We start from the raw sequence: 18,836 nt of genomic DNA, 5'->3' as shown, positions 1-18,836 counted from the left end.
CCAAATTGGTTAGGCTTATCATTTTAGACTATTCTTAGGTAAGTAATCATTTCATGTTCTCCCATCTTGATTACCCATTTTGACAGTCACCCAGATTTCTATGGTCTTAATAAAATTTCTTGATAGGTTTGTCTATGAGCACTTTGATGTGGTGAGCATGAAAGTATCGTCATAGCCTTCTAACATCATAAATTAGTGTCAGGGCTAACATTTTTAAGTAGGGATAATTAAGCTTTGCTTCTTGTAGGTATATACTAATGAAGTAGATTGGGAGTTATTTCTTTTGTCTTTCGAACACCATAACGATGATGATGGCTTCTATGGGTTTATTCCATATATAGAGAAAAGGTTTCTTTCAGATTTGTGCTCGCTAATTTTAGGATTTCTAATCATTCTTTTAATGCTACGAGAGAAGCTTCTACATTTTGTATCCACATAAAGTGTTCCTTTTCCATTCACTATTTAAACATCATGTAGATGTAGAGAGATTTCTCTATCGACTTGGATATATACCGTCTTTAGTCATGAATCATTCTAGAAATTTTCCTCCTTTGCGATTGATGTGCATTTGGTCGGGTTGAGCTTCTTCTGAATATTAGACAGGGTGGTGAATGTTTCTTCGACGCACTTGAGGAGGATTAAGTCTTCTTGACTCTTAATACTATATCATCAACATAAATGATGTTTCATCTAATTTGATCCTTGAATACTCTATCGTTAATTATTGGTAGTAGGGATGAGTGTTAGACGGAACCATTACCGTTCCTATAACGAATTTGATCGAAAGTCAATCCCGAGTACCGTACCAAATTAACGTTACTGGTAGCGGGAATGATATCAGTTTTTGGTACTAGTACCGGTAGCGACGATACCAAATCTCGAATTTTGTGATTTTAGAGTATCGAGTATCGTCCCATATTTTAAAAGTAGGTATGGTTTGGTACTGGTTCCGGTATAGGAGTGGGATTTTGTATAAACTATTCATCCCTTATTGGTTGGTTGCTTCGACACTTTTTAGACCGAATGATATACTTAGGTAAAATAATGTACCGTGGTTAATATCAATGCTATTTTTTCTTCATCTTACCTTTTTATTTGAATGTATGATATCTCTTATATTCATTTAGGAAACATTTCCATCAAAAGCTATGTTAGGAATCAAACTTTTGGTTAATTTATAGAACATGGTAGCAATCTTTAGGGTTTGATTCATTTAGGTTAGTGAATTCAATACATATTCGCAAAGATACATTAGGTTTTTTAATGAGTACAAAGTTTGAAATGCGTACTAGGAATGTTTTTTTGCACGTGATTCCCTCTTTAACGAGTGTGTTGACTTTTGATTTAATTACTTTGTTTTGGTCATGTTAGATGATTTTTGTGATATCCGTAACATGTGTGAAGGTTCCCAAGGATAGACATATTGATATCTTCATAACAACTTTCATAATATTATTTTGTTAATTTAGATATGGTGTTAAATTCAAAACATAAATTAAATATACTTAATTTATTCAATATTTTAAACCATCACTTATAATTAATAGAGTAAATTATACGAATGGTCCCTATGGTTTGGAGTAATTTATGTGTTTGGTCCCTAATTTATTTTTTTAACTCGAGAGATCCCTACTATTTGTTTTTGTTACGTGCTTGGTCCCTAATATTTGTTTTCGTTACACGTTTGGTCCCTGTCTTACCTAAAAAGATTATTATTTAAAAAGAGAAAAATGTTGAGGTAGGTAAGGTAAGGTAAGGTGAGGGGTGTGAGATTGAGGGTGTGTTTATTTAAATAAATTAAAATATTAAGGGCAAAATAGTCTTTTTAGGTAATACAAGGACCAAGTACGTAATAAAAACAAACAATAGGAACCTTCCGAGTTAAAAAAATAAATTATGGACCAAACGCGCAAATTACCGTAAACCATAGGAACCATTCGTGTAATACTCTAATTAATAGCCTAACACAGTTAATATATTAATTTAAATATGGGATTAGATCAAAATACCAAATAAACTTCAAAAAATGTTCAAAAACTATATTTTTTTTAAAAGTTTAAAAGTTCAAATATAATGTTAATTATAAAACTTAAATAAAAATACCACAATTAACAAAAGAAAGTGATCAATTTTTTTAATAATTTTTTTGAATGCGATAGTGTTTTAGTTATTTAATAATAATAAAAGTTAAAATATAATGTTACATATAAATTGTAAATGAAAATGCCAAATTTACATACAATCTACAGATAGATTTCATTGAAGGAATACTAACATGGAAAACGTATATATTAATTCATTAATCATTGATAGTTAAAAAATAACAATAAATCAAAAAATAAATTTATTTTTATTTCCATACTAAACACATAGGTAATGGTTATTGAGACGATATGACTTGAATCTATTTATTGTATATTTAAAATAATTAGAATAGCTTTAAACAAATTTACAATGATATAGTATTATTAATACCATATACTCATCAATAGTTTAGTTACGTTATTATATTATGTGCAACAAGTGACAATTCACTTGGTATATTTTAAAAGAGACCAAATATAACTGCATCGTATTCATTTGACACTTCCGTAATTTTTGTAATTTCTATCTAATATACTTGATTTTTTAATTTAAATATGTTGTTAAATATAAAAGATTATCTTATTAATGGTCGGCCTTTTAAATTATCAATATAATATACTATCAAGTGCAAAACTTAACTTAATATAGCAAAAAAGTTAAAATTGTTCAAGGACTGTTTTTAAATAGTTTAGAAAACGTTTAAATGTAATGTAATACTTTTAAATTAAAATCATAAATAAATTTGAAAATATAAATAACCTAATTCTTCGAATTGTTTTAAAAAAGGTTAAATGTAAATAAAAACATAAACTAAAATGTAAAAATTAACAAAAAAAAATTAAAACTATTTTTTTAATAAAAAAAAATCTAAATAAGTAGTTTCTTAGTTAATTAAGAATACAATAAATCAAAATATCAAGTACAATTAAAATGTGTTAGAAGATTATTTTTCAAAATAGTTAAAAAATGGTTTAAATGTATTAAATATAAAACATAAATCAAATATCAAGAAAATTAAAAATATTAAAAGTCTATTTTCTAAAATAGTTAGAAAATATTAATTATAAAAAACTTAAATCAAAATATTAAACCAAATAAAAAAAACTTTCAAAAAGAATTTTGTATAATAGTTGAAAGATTATAAATAAATGGTTTCTAAGTTAATCATAATGATCGAAATTTAAAAAATAATCAAATAAAACTTTCTTTTAAGCTATTTAATAAAAATATTGAACATAGAATGAAAAATATATTTAATTCTATTCACGAACAAATAATCGATAAAGCCATTAAGTGATATGGTTATAATAAATATTCATCTTATTATGTCATTCAAACTAATTATAATTTTATATATTAACTTAGTATAAAATTATAAATTTATTGTCAATATCAACAACATAATTATTTCAATAGCACATATATATATATATATATATATATATATATATATATATATATATAGAGAGAGAGAGAGAGAGAGAGAGAGATGTTGACTCTCAAATCCATCTTACTTCAATAATGTGGTACTCCCAACCACTAGGAACCATCACGACCGTGTTATCGCCACCTGTCTCCCCCTTCCTGCAAATCATAATAGAAATCGTTCGTTCTAATACATTTTTCAGTATTGACTATATACCAATAGCTAATCAAATGAGTAAGTATGTTTAAAAGTATTAATTATAAATAATAGCTTATTTTTAACTACTAGATGAATATATGTGTACTCAAACTTTTGATATTCATCTAGTAGTTAAAAATAAGCTATTATTTATAATTAATACTTTTAAACATACTTACTCATTTGATTAGCTATTGGTATTCGTCTAGTAGTTAAAAATACGCTATTATTTATAATTAATACTTTTAAACATACTTACTCATTTGATTAGCTATTGGTATATAGTCAATACTGAAAAATGTATTAGAACGAACGGTTTCTATTATGATTTGCAGGAAGGGGGAGACAGGTGGCGATAACACGGTCGTGATGGTTCCTAGTGGTTGGGAGTACCACATTATTGAAGTAAGATGGGTTTGAGAGTCGACATCTCTCTCTCTCTCTATATATATATATATTCTCTTCCATGCCATGCTTAGTTGCTTACTTGTAATTCATGTTGTAAAACTTATATCAAATTGTGTTTGTATGTTTTTAATTAGCATGTAAATTAGTTTTGTATGTTTTAATGTTTTTGTTAATTAATTTGTATGATTTTAGTTATTTTGTATTTATTTTAAAATTAAAAATTGAATGGGTTGAAAAAAATAATTGCATGTTTTATGGGTTGGAAAAGATAAAAAATAAAGGAAAGATAAGGTTTTTTTTTTTTTTTTTTTTTTTTTTTTTTTTTTTTTTGATGTGGAAGAGACGGAACAAATAAGTTGGAAGGATGGATATAATTCATCTTAACAAGAAAATAATCTGTGAGGTCAAGAAAGAATTCTAGCGTTTGAGAGTGATCTCTTCCTCTATCTTGAAGCTAGCATAAAGTTTAAAGGTTAATCCTTTTTTTTTTGAACTTATTAAATTATTGGAGGATCAGGTATATAAAATTGAAGGGTAGGTGACCCCTATTTCAATTCCAATCCTTGTTTCTCTTTGCACATTGCAACACATTAAAGAATTAAAATTGATAAATTCATAACCACTGTAATACGAAGGTCGAGAATTTTTTAGATTTTTGTTTGTACGTAAAAGGTGTTCTAAGGGAAAAAGAGAGGGCATTGTGATATGTTTAATACACACGCTACAAGTATATGATATTGTTTAAGATTTAAAAATTACCACTTTAATAAAACGACTTATCCAAAAGAAAGTGTAGGACATACATATATACTTTAATGTCACATCTAGATCATTAAATATCAGGTATCAAAACACTTTCAACTTAAGCTCAACAAGTGATACCCACTCAAATTGTTCCAAAAGGATTAAAAGAAAAAGAGAAGGTTCTTAAACACTTTTTAAACTATAAAACACCAAACATTATCTTGAATATCTTGTCAAAATCTTGCATTTTCACACAAGATGCCTAATCCTAGAGGCCCATCACACGAACCTGTATTAGGGTCAAGAAGCTCGATGATGGTTAAGACCATTATTACAGGCTTGCTTGCATTAATAGTCATGATTGGTGTAACCATTCTAATCATCTGGCTAACCATCAAACCAAGAACACCAGCTTATTTCATCAACAACGGCTCAATCCACGACTACAACTTATCCAAAGACTACCATCTGAATGCATCTTACAACTTTGTTCTTAAGACATTCAATCCAAGCAAAAGAATGTCTGTTTATTATGACAAAATGGAACTCACGCTTTTGTTCAAGAACGAAACTATTGGTAGTGGTGTTATGCCCTCATGGCACCAACACAAAAGGAATCGTACGACATCTGAATTGGATCTTGAGTCACATAATGTGAAATTATCAGAGGCAATGTCACGAGACATAGAGATGGTGAAGTCGACGAATCAAGTTGTGGTAGATTTGAAGATGAAGGGTAGAATCCGATCTAAGTTAGGAATATGGAAATCAAGGTATTATCACATGACAGTTTCATGTGTAAATGTTGTGGCAGAAATTTCTAAATCCTTGAATGGATCTCGAGGTACTATATGTGATGTTGATCTTTGATTTATGTCTTTTGTTGTGTTCCAGTTGTATTCAATCTAAGTTTTCCCGTGTCCGCTCCTTTCATTATAACATTTGTTTGTTAATTGTACCAAATATATTCCTATTTTTCTTCTATTTGCGAGAAATACTTGATCACTTTGTGTATATATATTCATGTTAATGTTCACCAACGACCCTTTTGTAGTAATTCATATTGGGTTAGCTTTTTGTAGAACATTTCTAATATTTCGTACAAATATTCAAGGAGAAAATAAAGCATAATCTTTAATTACCTAATATAGTAACATTTCTAATATTGTTCTCCTACTCCAATCCTCCGTAACAGAAGAAGCCGTTTCCGTGTTCTTAGGTTGAAACATTGTTGGATTTGAAAGAGTTTGAAGCTTTCTCTAATCACAAAAATAATCCAAGAATAGGAGATGAAAGGAGGAAACGAACATAGGAGTAAAAACAGAAGAAAGAACAATTACTTGGAGTCTAAGTATATTATGTAAACTTACTTGTGAAATTAATAAACAAAACAAACAACTACAACTATTTATACTAATTAAGATAGTATCCTGTTCAAACTCTAAATCTGAAAAATAAACTCAGTAAAATAGAAACCTAATCAAACTCTAAAACAAAACAAAACTTAAATAGGTAACTTACCTAAAATGCTCCTAGATATAAAAACTAGTTTAGAACTCCTTTGGCGATGAACCGATTAACCCAACAATCACCTCCTTAATCGGTTTATCATAACACTTACTCATAGCAGTGCTGAATCATCGTCTTCCCAAACCATCATGATTTTTCCCGAACACCCGACCTCCACCTTGGTCACGTCTAAACTCCTTCATACCCTTTTGATTGTTCAGAACACATGTAACATGTAACATGTTGGACATGTTCTTTACCATCTCGATCTTTCTCAGATCGATCAACGACCTTTTCCTTGGCCACATCCATAGTTGTTATCAAAAACATTACTAAAACAACAGTCAACAACATGTTATCAAAAACTTACCTTTCTCAAATTATTTAGGATAAATGATCTCGTCCAAGTAGATTTATTCCACAACAAGAATACTAAAACCTACTGTGAATTAATTTTCTAATACACCTTTTTTATTTGGATTTCTTCTTTTTATTTCAAAGGAAATGGCAATGGAGTGTTTTGTGAAGCATGTTGGTAGCAAGAAAACTGAGACAACAGCTTAGAGGAGGTTATATGTATACCTCTTTACCCTTATTGCTTTCAATTGTTAATTATCTATGCTTTTATTTTATAATGTTTGTCTGTTAAGCGGTAATTAATTGTTTTTTCACCTACACGTAGTAACTCAAACAAAAATGAAATTATACTCTAATGAGTCAACTGATAAAATTAATTTAATATATTAACTAAGAATTTGATGACCCTTTTAATTGGGAAATGTTAAGTATATGTTACCTTCAAACAATGATTTACTACACAAATGTTGGTATATTATATTCACCATTAAAGTTAAAGAATAAAAATAAACTATATTCTAGCCCTCGTTAAACGCGAGAAACGCATAAAAAAACATATAATCGTTTATAGATATTGTATAATGATTTTTAAAAAAAAATATGGTTATTGGTATTATTGAAATATGTAGAAAATACATTGAAAACGATAAATATACATAATCATTGAAAGATCTCTTTGTAGACATTATTTTTTGTTTTATTAGTTGAACGATTTTCCTCATCTTATATAGTTATGATATTTATGTATTTATAACCATTTTAATTAGACGTTCATTGCATAATAATGTTACCTAATTTAAACATATATTGACAATCAATATACCGTTTTGTCTATTGCATTAAATATTAACAACTATTTCATTTATTCAAATAAAGTTATGTAATATAATTTATAAAATGTTAAATGTTATATAGATTTAATTTTACTATATCATCAAAGGAGATTATTTTCTAAATCATGATTGGTTTATTTTAAATTGATAATAAATATAAATGCTAGCTTTTATGTTTGTTCTTATTTATTTAGTGTTCGCAAAAATTTTGCATTAGTTTTGACGCAACTTTGAATAATTTTAGTATATCAATTTAATTTGATATATCTGTCAATTATATGAAATATCAAATAATAACATTTCATTACTATTGTGATAATTTAGTTTATATATTGTATTTTCACTAATCTTAACGGTCTTATTTTTTCTAATAACCGTAACGCTTTTATTAAATGTACTTTTTACAAATCTCCTAATATCTTATAATTTCAATCTTACTTTATAATTTTTCATAACTATGTTATTTTCAAGATTGACCGCTTTAATAGTGTTTTTTTTTCAGTCTATTCAATTTTATATTTCATTGTACAACATTATCGTTTGTATGTATTCTAAAATTTCACTTTAAAAATGTTTAATATTTACACCTTGATATTAATTTTTTTAATAAACTCATGTAATAATTATGGAATATATATATCATTTTAATTAACATTCACTTCCTTGATTATATAAAATTCCTCATTAAACGGATATACTTTTGGAAAATAATAATTATAATAGGAAAGCATTATCTAAAACGTAAATGTTTGATATACTTTTGGAGAAAAAAATCAGGATCATTAAAAAAAATTTATATAAAGAAAATACAAATTTAAATTTGCTGAAATTATGGATGAAATTACTGACGAAAATTTATTTTGGAAAGAGTTGTATTTTCTAAGGTATAATAATATTACAAAATTTGAAATATCTATAATTGTTGTGTAAATTAATAAATTTTATTGTTACAATACGAAGATAAAAAAAGTAGGTTGATATGATATATAAAAACATAATAATTTCAATGATATTTTAAAATCATTCCAAAATTAACCGGATTCTTATGACATAAAAATTAACAAAAAAAATCATAATCATCTCTAATATATAAAAGTAACATTTTCGTAATTAATGTTAGTTCCCAGGATAGTTAATTTTTGTTTTGTTAAAGGTACCTAATACATTTTCATGTTTATTTGAAAAGTTTCAGAAAAGTAGTTAACTGATTTTATGTAATATTTGAAAAAGAAAATCGAAATATATGAATACATACATTTGATATAGGAATAAAAAATGATCGAAAAAAATATAAAACGCGAAAGAAGGTACTGACCTTCTAGCGCACAAGAGCGAATGTTGATAGCAGAGAATGATGATGGAAGCTATAAGCAATATTAACGATGCTGTAGAAGAAAAGAAACGATTGAAAATAAATGTGAGTTGCGGATTCAATGATGAATCGTATATGTATGTGATAATTTGAATATGATTTTTCGGTATTAATGATTTCCTAATTAAAAAATTATATATTACTGGTTTACTAATATAAACGAATTTATATTAATGGTTGATATTAAGGCCTTGATTGAAATGATTTGTTAGTAATATATTTTTAAAATTGATCATATTAAAATCTTCATAACTGAAAATTCAAGATGTAAAATGTGGAAAGCTTTTATTGGAATTAAATACATTCAATTTCAACGAATGTAAGTTATTAATTGATGATTGGAAATCATTTATTGGAACTAAATACATTCCATATGGGGAAGATGATGTCAGTAATTTGATCTAAGGGTGGAAAAAATTAGATTGAAATACAATCAATGGTCCAGATTATTTAAGATGATGTCATAAAGTTTCTCTTTTAGTAATATTTAAGATATATAGAAAATACATTGAAAACGATAAATATATATAATCATTGAAAAATCTCTTTGTAGACATCATTTTTTGTTTTATTAATTAAACGATTTTCCTCGTCTTATATAGTTATGATATTTATATATTTATAAGCATTTTAATTAGACGTTCATTGCATAATAATGTTACCTAATTTAAACATATATTGACAATCAATATACCGTTTTTTCTATTGCATTAAATATTAACAACTATTTCATTTATTCAAATAAAGTTATGTAATATAATTTATAAAATGTTAAATGTTATATAGATTTAATTTTACTATATCATTAATGGAGATTCTTTTCTAAATCCTGATTGGTTTATTTTAAATTGATAATAAATATAAATGCTAGCTTTTATGTTTGTTCTTATTTATTTAGTGTTCGCAAAAATTTTGCATTAGTTTTGGCGCAACTTTGAATAATTTTAGTATATCAATTTAATTTGATATATCTGTCAATTATATGAAATATCAAATAATGACATTTCATTACTATTGTGATAATTTAGTTTATATATTGTATTTTCACTAATCTTAACGGTCTTATTTTTTCTAATAATCGTAACGCTTTTATTGAATGTACTTTTTACAAATCTCCTAATATCTTATAATTTCAATCTTACTTTATAATTTTTCATAACTATGTTATTTTCAAGATTGACTGCTTTAATAGTGTTTTTTTTTCTTCAGTCTATTCAATTTTCTATTTCATTGTACAACATTATCGTTTGTATGTATTCTAAAATTTCACTTTAAAAATGTTTAATATTTACACCTTGATATTAATTTTTTTTAATAAACTCATGTAATAACTATGGAATATATATCTCATTTTAATTAACATTCACTTCCTTTATTATATAAAATTCCTCATTAAACGGATATACTTTTGGAAAATAATAATTATAATAGGAAAGCATTATCTAAAACGTAAATGTTTGATATACTTTTGGAGAAAAAAAATCAGAATCATTAAAAAAAATTTATATAAAGAAAATACAAATTTAAATTTGTTGAAATTATGGATGAAATTACTGATGAAAATTTATTTTGGAATATCTATATTTGTTGTGTAAATTAATAAATTTTATTGTTACAATACGAAGATAAAAAAAGTAGGTTGATATGATATATAAAAACATAATAATTTCAATGATATTTTAAAATCATACCAAAATTAACCGGATTCTTATGACATAAAAATTAAAAAAAATCATAATCATCTCTAATATATAAAAGTAACACTTTCGTAATTAATGTCAGTTCCCAGGATAGTTAATTTTTGTTTTGTTAAAGGTACCTAATACATTTTCATGTTTATTTGAAAAGTTTCAGAAAAGTAGTTAACTGATTTTATGTAATTTGTGACAAAGAAAATCGAAATATATGAATACATACATTTGATATAGGAACAAAAAATGATCGAAAAAAATATAAAAAGCGAAAGAAGGTACTGACCTTTGAGCGCACAAGAGCGAATGTTGATAGCAGAGAATGATGATGGAAGCTATAAGCAATATTAACGATGTTGTAGAAGAAAAGAAACGATTGAAAATAAATGTGAGTCACGGATTCAATGATGAATCGTATATGTATGTGATAATTTGAATATGATTTTTCGGTATTAATGATTTCCTAATAAAAAAAATTTATATTACTGGTTTACTAATATAAACGAATTTATATTAATGGTTGATATTAAGGCCTTGATTGAAATGATTTGTTAGTAATATATTTTTAAAATTGATCATATTAAAATCTTCATAACTAAAAATTCAAGATGTAAAATATGGAAAACTTTTATTGGAATTAAATACACTCCATTTCAACGAATGTATGTTATTGATTGATGATTGGAAAACATTTATTGGAATTAAATACATTCCATATGGGGAAGATGATGTCAGCAATTTGATCTAACGGTGGAAAAAATAAGATTGAAATACAATCAATGGTCCAGATTATTTAAGATGATGTCATAAAGTTTCTCTTTTAGTAATATTTAAGATATAAACTAAAATGGAAGTATTAAAAAAGTTGGAAACTATTATAAGATTTTTATTAGTAGTTTTAATATATGTAACCAAACACCACTTCATCCATTAATCCACACTTTAGAGCAGGTATTAACACACTATTACTAACCTTTTGTGGGTAAATTAGCTTTTAAGGACAATTTTTTATTATTTCGACTCGAACAATCAACTGCATCTGTTGATTAATTTTGGATTGTTTTAGGAGGATGCTAAAGACCAGGAGCATAAACAAACGATGAGATTGAGCTTCTTAAGAAGCATTTGAGAGTATCTGGTAAGAAATAAAGAACTTATTTTGTAATGATTAAGAAGGAATTTCACTAAAACCTATAATATAATCTAAATAAATTAAAAAAAAACTAACCATAAAGAATAAGAATGTACCTACTATAGATTTCAAAACTAATAATGTTCATGCATGCTAAAATTTTTAAGTAATTTGTCAATTATAATCACTGATTGAATCTTTAAAGGGTAAATAATAAAAAAAAACACTCAGTTTACACCAAAATTTAATTTGACACTGTGTTTTTTTTTGTCTCAAATTTGACACTGTGTTTTCCAATTTGTTATAATTCTGACCACTTGACCGGTCAACCAGGTTAAATACTGACGTGGCATTATGACGTGACATGCATATATGATATGCTGGTGTATCAAAATTGAATTTTTTTTCCCACAAAAAACACTAAGTTTTCACTTTTTTATTTTATTTTATTTTATTTTATTTTGACACTAAGTTTAATTTTTCTTTCAATTTTGACACTATGTTCTTTTGTTCCAAATCGAAGATCATTTATCAAATTTTGTTTAATTTTAATAATTTTCCATTTGAAACCGTATAAATATATTTTTTTATTACATTCTAAACTGTATAAATATAATTTTTCGTTTAAAAACCACATTTTTATTTAAATACAATGTATTTTTTTTTCATTCAAAGCATAATGTATAAATATGTATTAGTTGTATCATGAGAATCACACTAAGCATAAAAATTTCATGGGTTGCAAACTTGACATCCATGTTTTGATCGGTTACACGTCCCAAACCTCCAAACTTATTTTAAAGTTGCTTATTTAATATAAAATACGTTTTAATATAACTAATACATATTTATACATAAAATTATGGTTTGAATGTAAACAAAAAAAAGCTTGTGTTTATACAAAACTATGATTTATAATTGAAAAAAACATTTCTACGGTTTAAATGTATTTAAAAAATATTTATACGGTTTTCAAATAGAAAATTGTCAACATTAAATAAAATTGGAAAAAATGATGTTCGATTTGGAACAAAAAAAACATAGTGTCAAAATTGAAAGAAAAATTAAACTTAGTGTCAAAATAAAAAAAACGTGAAAACTTAGTGTTTTTTTGAAAAAAAAATTCAATTTTGACACGTCAGCATATCATGTCAGCATGCCACGTCATCAAAACTAACACATCATCAGGCCACGTCAGCATGTAACCTGGTTGATCAGTCAAGTAGTCAGAATTATAACAAATTCAAAAACACAATATCAAATTTGAGATAAAAAAATACAGTGTCAAATTAGAATTTTGGTGTAAACAGAGTGTTTTTTTTTTTTTTTTTGCTATGTACCCATGTTTAAATCATAAAGAAAGACAAAAAAGTTACTTGATGGTTCACAATTGCAGCAATTAATTGCGGGAAGGAAAAAGGCACAATTGTGTTGAGAGTCATCGTAACAAGAAAGGGCATTAGATAAACCAAATTCTTGCGATTTTGAAGGTAAGGACATTTTGGTCAATTTTTTTTCAAAAATTTCAATTTAATTGATTTTGCTTTAAAAAAAATGATTGTATAATGTTGAAAAAAACTTTAAAAAATCAGATTTGATATATGTGATATTTTAATTGATTAAAAATGATAAATTTCATATGTCATTATTAGATCGAATAAATTATATATTTTGATCTTTAGTAAGGGCATATATGGAAATCATGCTGATGCTGTTTGACTTTCAACAAGACGAACTGTATAAAATTGAAAGCTATAATTTCCATATAATCTGAAAATAAATTAATTAGTTAATTAAAAACACTTTTGAAAAAAACATAAACATCACAGACACACTTTTTTGTTGTTTTCTCTCCTGATATGGTTATGTGTTGAGTGCAATGAACTTTTATTGTTTTTTAATAACAATGTACTTTTATTGCTTTTGAATGAAAAGAGAAAACTGTTCAAGAGCATCTTTAATGAGCTAAAATTCTTGAAAAGGAGATTGCCAAACATGATAAAGAGGTGCATCTTCTTCTGTCTATTCTTGTATCCGACTAAACCTAGTTTTAAATTTTCTAATTTAACCTATATTTTTATTATTTTTTTAACTTTTTCTCAGATTTTCCAACATAAATCTCACAAAAAAAAAAAAAAAAAAAAAATAAGAGCATATTGTTCCCATTTTAAATGACAGACAATCAGGCAGCAAAATGGAACAATTTTCAGTTTCAGTTCGTATTTTATGATTTCTATGATTAAGAATCAATATGAAAATTTGAAATAAGGACCAAAATTAAAAAAATGTTTCAATTATGTACTAAAAAAGTTAAACATAGAAATCATGAAAACTATTTTAACTTATGTGGTATGAAATCACATTTAGTGAAAACTTTTCCATGGAGGACATTGGCAACCAAGTTGTGATTCTAAATTTATGAGACGAAGAACAAGTCCTACCTAGCATCGCATCATCGATTCCAATCGTACATTCATTCTCTTCCATCTTCCACCCAACAAATACCATTTTAACTGCATGTATCACTTTTCATTTAATTCTTGTATTTTGCTACTGCTTTTTTGGCATCGTGTTGGATTCTTCTATGCCTTGGAAATTAGACCTTCTGTAATGTCAAATATTTCCTTTTGATATGATTCCTTCTCTAGTTATATTTAAAATTGAAAACTTAAAAGGTAATCATTTTGAATTATTCTCTAGTTATATTTAAAATTGAAAACTTAAAAGGTAATCATTTTGAATTAAATGAGATACCTAATCTTCTATCTTATTAATAAGGTTATCAATATTGGATAGTTCACTTTTTTATAACAATATACTTTATGTTTTTTAGTTTTTATAGCAAAGTATTTTTTTATTTTTATCTCAATTTCGACCATTATGATTAACCAATATTAACCATTAACCATAACTATTAGCCAACCAAAATCGTTAAACAAAACTAATATTAACTAATATCCAATGCCCAATGGCTACCAAAATATATTAACCACTTATAATGGTTATAACCGGTTTTAACTAAAAACCGAATCAAACCGTCTCATAAACACCCCTACTATAAAGTTACAATTTTACAAAGGTTGTTCAGAATTATATCTTGAATTTATTTGTAACATGTTGTACAATGTTTAGTTGTTGACCCCATATAATTATTGGGATTGGAAGATTCATCAAAGATTGGTCCGTTTGTCATAAGTGAACTCTTACTTGAATATAAATGATTAAATGATTATTGCTGTGAAAAGCATATTAAAGTGAGCGTAATGAAAAAAGTTATATTAAAGGTCTCATTAAATGAGCTTGTTTAATACATTTAAGATGTAAAGCAAATATCAAACTCGTAATTTCAATCATTTTTTTTTTTTTTGAAACGGCAACATACTCCTAAATTATCCTTAAATCCACCTATATCCACGGCGGGATTTGAATCCTCAATCTCAAGGAGAAAGGGCAACACCAGACCTGTAACATCCCCCTCTGGCACGTATCACAATATTGTCCGCTTAGGGCCACTCGGCACGAGGACTTCCCAGGGGGTCACCCATCCTAGTCCTACTCCCGCCCGAGCACGCTTAACTGCAGAGTTCTTATGGGATCTGCTGCCCGCACGGCTTTAAAACGCGTTGTGATAGGGAAGGTATCCACACCCCTTATAAGGAATGCTTAGTTCCCCTTCCCAGCCGATGTGGGATCAGATCTAACCCACTTTCAAGTGGGTTAGATCTGATCCCACATTGGCTGGGAAGGGGAACTAAGCATTCCTTATAAGGGGTGTGGATACCTTCCCTATCACAATGCGTTTTAAAGCCGTGCGGGCAGCAGATCCCATAAGAACTCTGCAGTTAAGCGTGCTCGGGTGGGAGTAGTACCGGGATGGGTGACCCCCTGGGAAGTCCTCGTGCCGAGTGGCCCAAAGCGGACAATATTGTGATACGTGCCAGAGGGGGGTGTTACAAATGGTATCAGAGCTAGGGCACGGGTCGATGTGTTCGACGGGGACGTCGAACCCTATAATGGGGGGTGAAAGTGGGTTAGATCTGATCCCACATCGGCTGGGAAGGATAACTAAACATTCCTTATAAGGGGTGTGGATACCTTCCCTATCACAATGCGTTTTAAAGCCGTGAGGGCAGCAGATCCCATAAGAACTATGCAGTTAAGCGTGCTCGGGCGGGAGTAGTACCGGGATGGGTGACCCCCTGGGAAGTCCTCGTGCCGAGTGGCCCAAAGTGGACAATATTGTGATACGTGCCAGAGGGGGGTGTTACAAGACCAGTTGAGTTTTTGGAAGTTGATATATGAGTATGACTGAGTTTTCCTGTTGATTTCATCATTTCTCTAAAATCCTTCGACAAACCTAAACTAATTTATATGTTTGTTTTCGTATATTTGATATACTTCTCATCACATGTTTATATAAATGGAGAAATAACCAAATGCAAGAAAATTTTGGGATTCAAAGGACCTAAGACCTAAGTCAACTGAAACTCAATCCTTAAAGTAAACTTTGATTAATGCTTATCTATTATTTAAAATCGGTCGATCAACACTATTAAATAGTTTGCATAATAGATATGAATTTAATAAAAACAATATATAAATTTAATTTAAATGGTCCCAAAAATACATAACAAAATATACATACATACATATCTTTATATACAACTAGGCGAATGCCTGCATGTTGCGCAGTGGGATAATTATATAGCTTAATATGGTTATATATGGTTTAATGTATTGTGAATAAGCCATACATAAAACTTGTATGCGATTAAATAGCATGTATATTTTTTGATTTACAGATTTTTTATCATAATAAATAATGAATTTTTTTTACTATTAGTTTAAAAATTAAATGTAATTTTTATGTACACATTAGTATCTAATGTAATTAGTTGATGATTGATTAGATATGGATTCTCATTTGTGGTTGTCTATTTATGCTGAACCTCATAAAAATACATATTTAACGACTTTTGTTAGTTTTACTATTGAATAGAAAATGGTGCCGTATTTTAACTAAATATAAAAAATCTCATTCTCAATCTATTTTAAGATAGTGACATATTTTAAGTTAATATAAAAAATCATATTCTAGAACTAATGAAAAGAAAAAACAGAGCCAAATTTTTTTTTAACTATAATAAAGTTTATTCAAATTAAAAAGTGCTCAATCGAAGATAATATCATTCAATAAACATCATAAGATATTACGTTATGTTCAAATTACAGACATCATTTTTGTAAGAGTTATTCAAAATATATGAGACTATAGTGCCGAATACAACAATGTAATAATCAAATGACCCTAACATATTTTAAATGCAATATAATTATAATATATTTATCTATGCAACTAAATTTATGCACAACATGTGGGATTCGTCTACTATATGGTATTCTTCTAATATATTATATTATAGTATAAACATTACATTTCGAAAACCACTTTGAGTTTTATTGTAGTTTATAACATTAAATTTGTGATGGGGTGTATTTCATACACATTTGTGTATTTATATCTATATTATATATTTAAAACAAATCTTATATAAACATCCAACTTAAATATTCATCTTCAAGTTTTCTTTCTTCGCCACGTAAACAAACTTGTGTTATAAAGCCAAAAATGGAATAAAAGACACTTAATTGTATGATCATGATATATTGTATTTTGATGGGGGCTTGTACAAAACATGCATGGATATATATTATTAATTTATCTCTTGTTTTGGGTTATTCGAATAAGACAGCTTCAAATCCAACGTATCAAACGGATTACCCATTTACTAAAGTCTAAAACCCAAAAACTCAAACATGTTCTAATACCATACAAATGCATGAAGTTTTAGCAAATTATTATCTCATATGAATTACCATTGATTATGTGTGATTAATTATTAAGAAGGTGAAAAGGTTTGGGGGTTTCAAATGCATGAGGCTTTAGCAAATTATTGTAGAGGGTTTCAAATGCATAACAATCAAAGGAAAATGCAAGCTTTATAAGTATGTAAGATGCTCGAAAATACCTAACAGTAAGAAATGATTCTATCATTTGAGAGATTGTGGGTTCAAGTATCGTTTATTATTTAAAAAATCATAGGTTCAAGTCTCATTTAAGACATAAGTGATGATAATTAGGAGTAGATTAGTTTGCCCTTAAAAAAATAATATTTTAAAATAACATAACAATAAACATGTCTTGTGAAGTGTCAAGTTTGATAAACGTCACACGAACATATGTGATGTCCGTGAAATTTAAGTAATAAAACAACGAGTTATGTTGCGGTCCTTGCGGATTAATGAAGTATTCATTTGAGTCGCTTCAGTGGAAGTTAGTTAATGTCTTGTTTGGACATTTATTTGGGTGGTATCGTGATATTGAAGTTAATAGAATAAATACCTGATTAATTTACTATTTTATAAATTTTGGATAGTAAATAGATAAATCATGACATATTAATAGGAGAAATTGGAAGATACCTTTTTAGATTTCTTTAGTAAAGAGAGAAATGAGAGTTCTAGCTGACAAAGACTTGAGATATTAGGAGGGTGTTTAGCAAAGCTTATTTAAATTAGTTTTGAAAATTTTAACTTATAATTTATTAACTTATAGTGGTATCAAAACGGAGTTTTAAAAAAATTATTTTATTAAACGTATCCGGTATCAAAACCTGATAAGCTTATTAATTTATAACTTATGTTTTTGTATTGATGTAGGTTGAGGTTAATAGGTATATTTGTCAATTTTTTTGAGTGGTGAAATAAGGAGGTGGGAGCCATAGCCTTAAGAGGTAGTAAAAGTGAGTGGTATAATATAGAGATGTTATTCGGGACGAAACTAGACCGGACCGAATCAGAGAAGACTGGAATAAATCAAAATTGAATAAGACTAATTGGTGGAACCAAAAACTGGATCGATTAAACCAATACATGTTCGGTTTGATTCGGTTCAGGTTCCGATTCATGTATTATGTACAAACGTTCATCTCGGTGTAGTATATCATAATTATCAATCAACACTAATCTCTTTGATAACATAAAAACGTGTAACTGCAAGATCATGATGGAACTCTTTTAT

The 18,836-nt window shown here is 27.5% G+C and overlaps 1 protein-coding gene and 1 long non-coding RNA gene across 2 annotated transcripts; both read left to right on the top strand.

Moving 5' to 3' along the window:
- Window positions 1-5,119: 5,119 nt before the first annotated feature.
- Window positions 5,120-5,731, top strand: LOC145006539 (uncharacterized protein At1g08160-like). Its single transcript, XM_078965619.1, has one exon. The coding sequence runs from the start codon at window positions 5,120-5,122 to the stop codon at window positions 5,729-5,731; it is 612 nt and encodes a 203-aa protein (XP_078821745.1).
- Window positions 5,732-6,869: 1,138 nt separating this feature from the next.
- On the top strand, window positions 6,870-13,273 carry LOC144998310 (uncharacterized). Its single transcript, XR_013660247.1, has 3 exons — window positions 6,870-6,946; window positions 11,690-11,761; window positions 13,152-13,273. It is a non-coding gene; the product is annotated as an uncharacterized LOC144998310 (long non-coding RNA).
- The last annotated feature ends 5,563 nt before the right edge of the window (window positions 13,274-18,836 follow it).

This window comes from Lactuca saligna, chromosome 1, assembly GCF_052625555.1.
Source record: "Lactuca saligna cultivar CGN05327 chromosome 1, ASM5262555v1, whole genome shotgun sequence".
Lineage (NCBI taxonomy): Eukaryota > Viridiplantae > Streptophyta > Magnoliopsida > Asterales > Asteraceae > Lactuca > Lactuca saligna.
Note: the sequence above shows the minus strand (reverse complement) of the source record. Positions and strands in the feature narration are given on the sequence as shown.

What these genes read in the sequence shown, in the direction of transcription:
- LOC145006539 (XM_078965619.1), top strand. Translation starts at nt 5,120, where the DNA reads ATGCCTAATCCTAGAGGCCCATCACACGAACCTGTATTAGGGTCAAGA.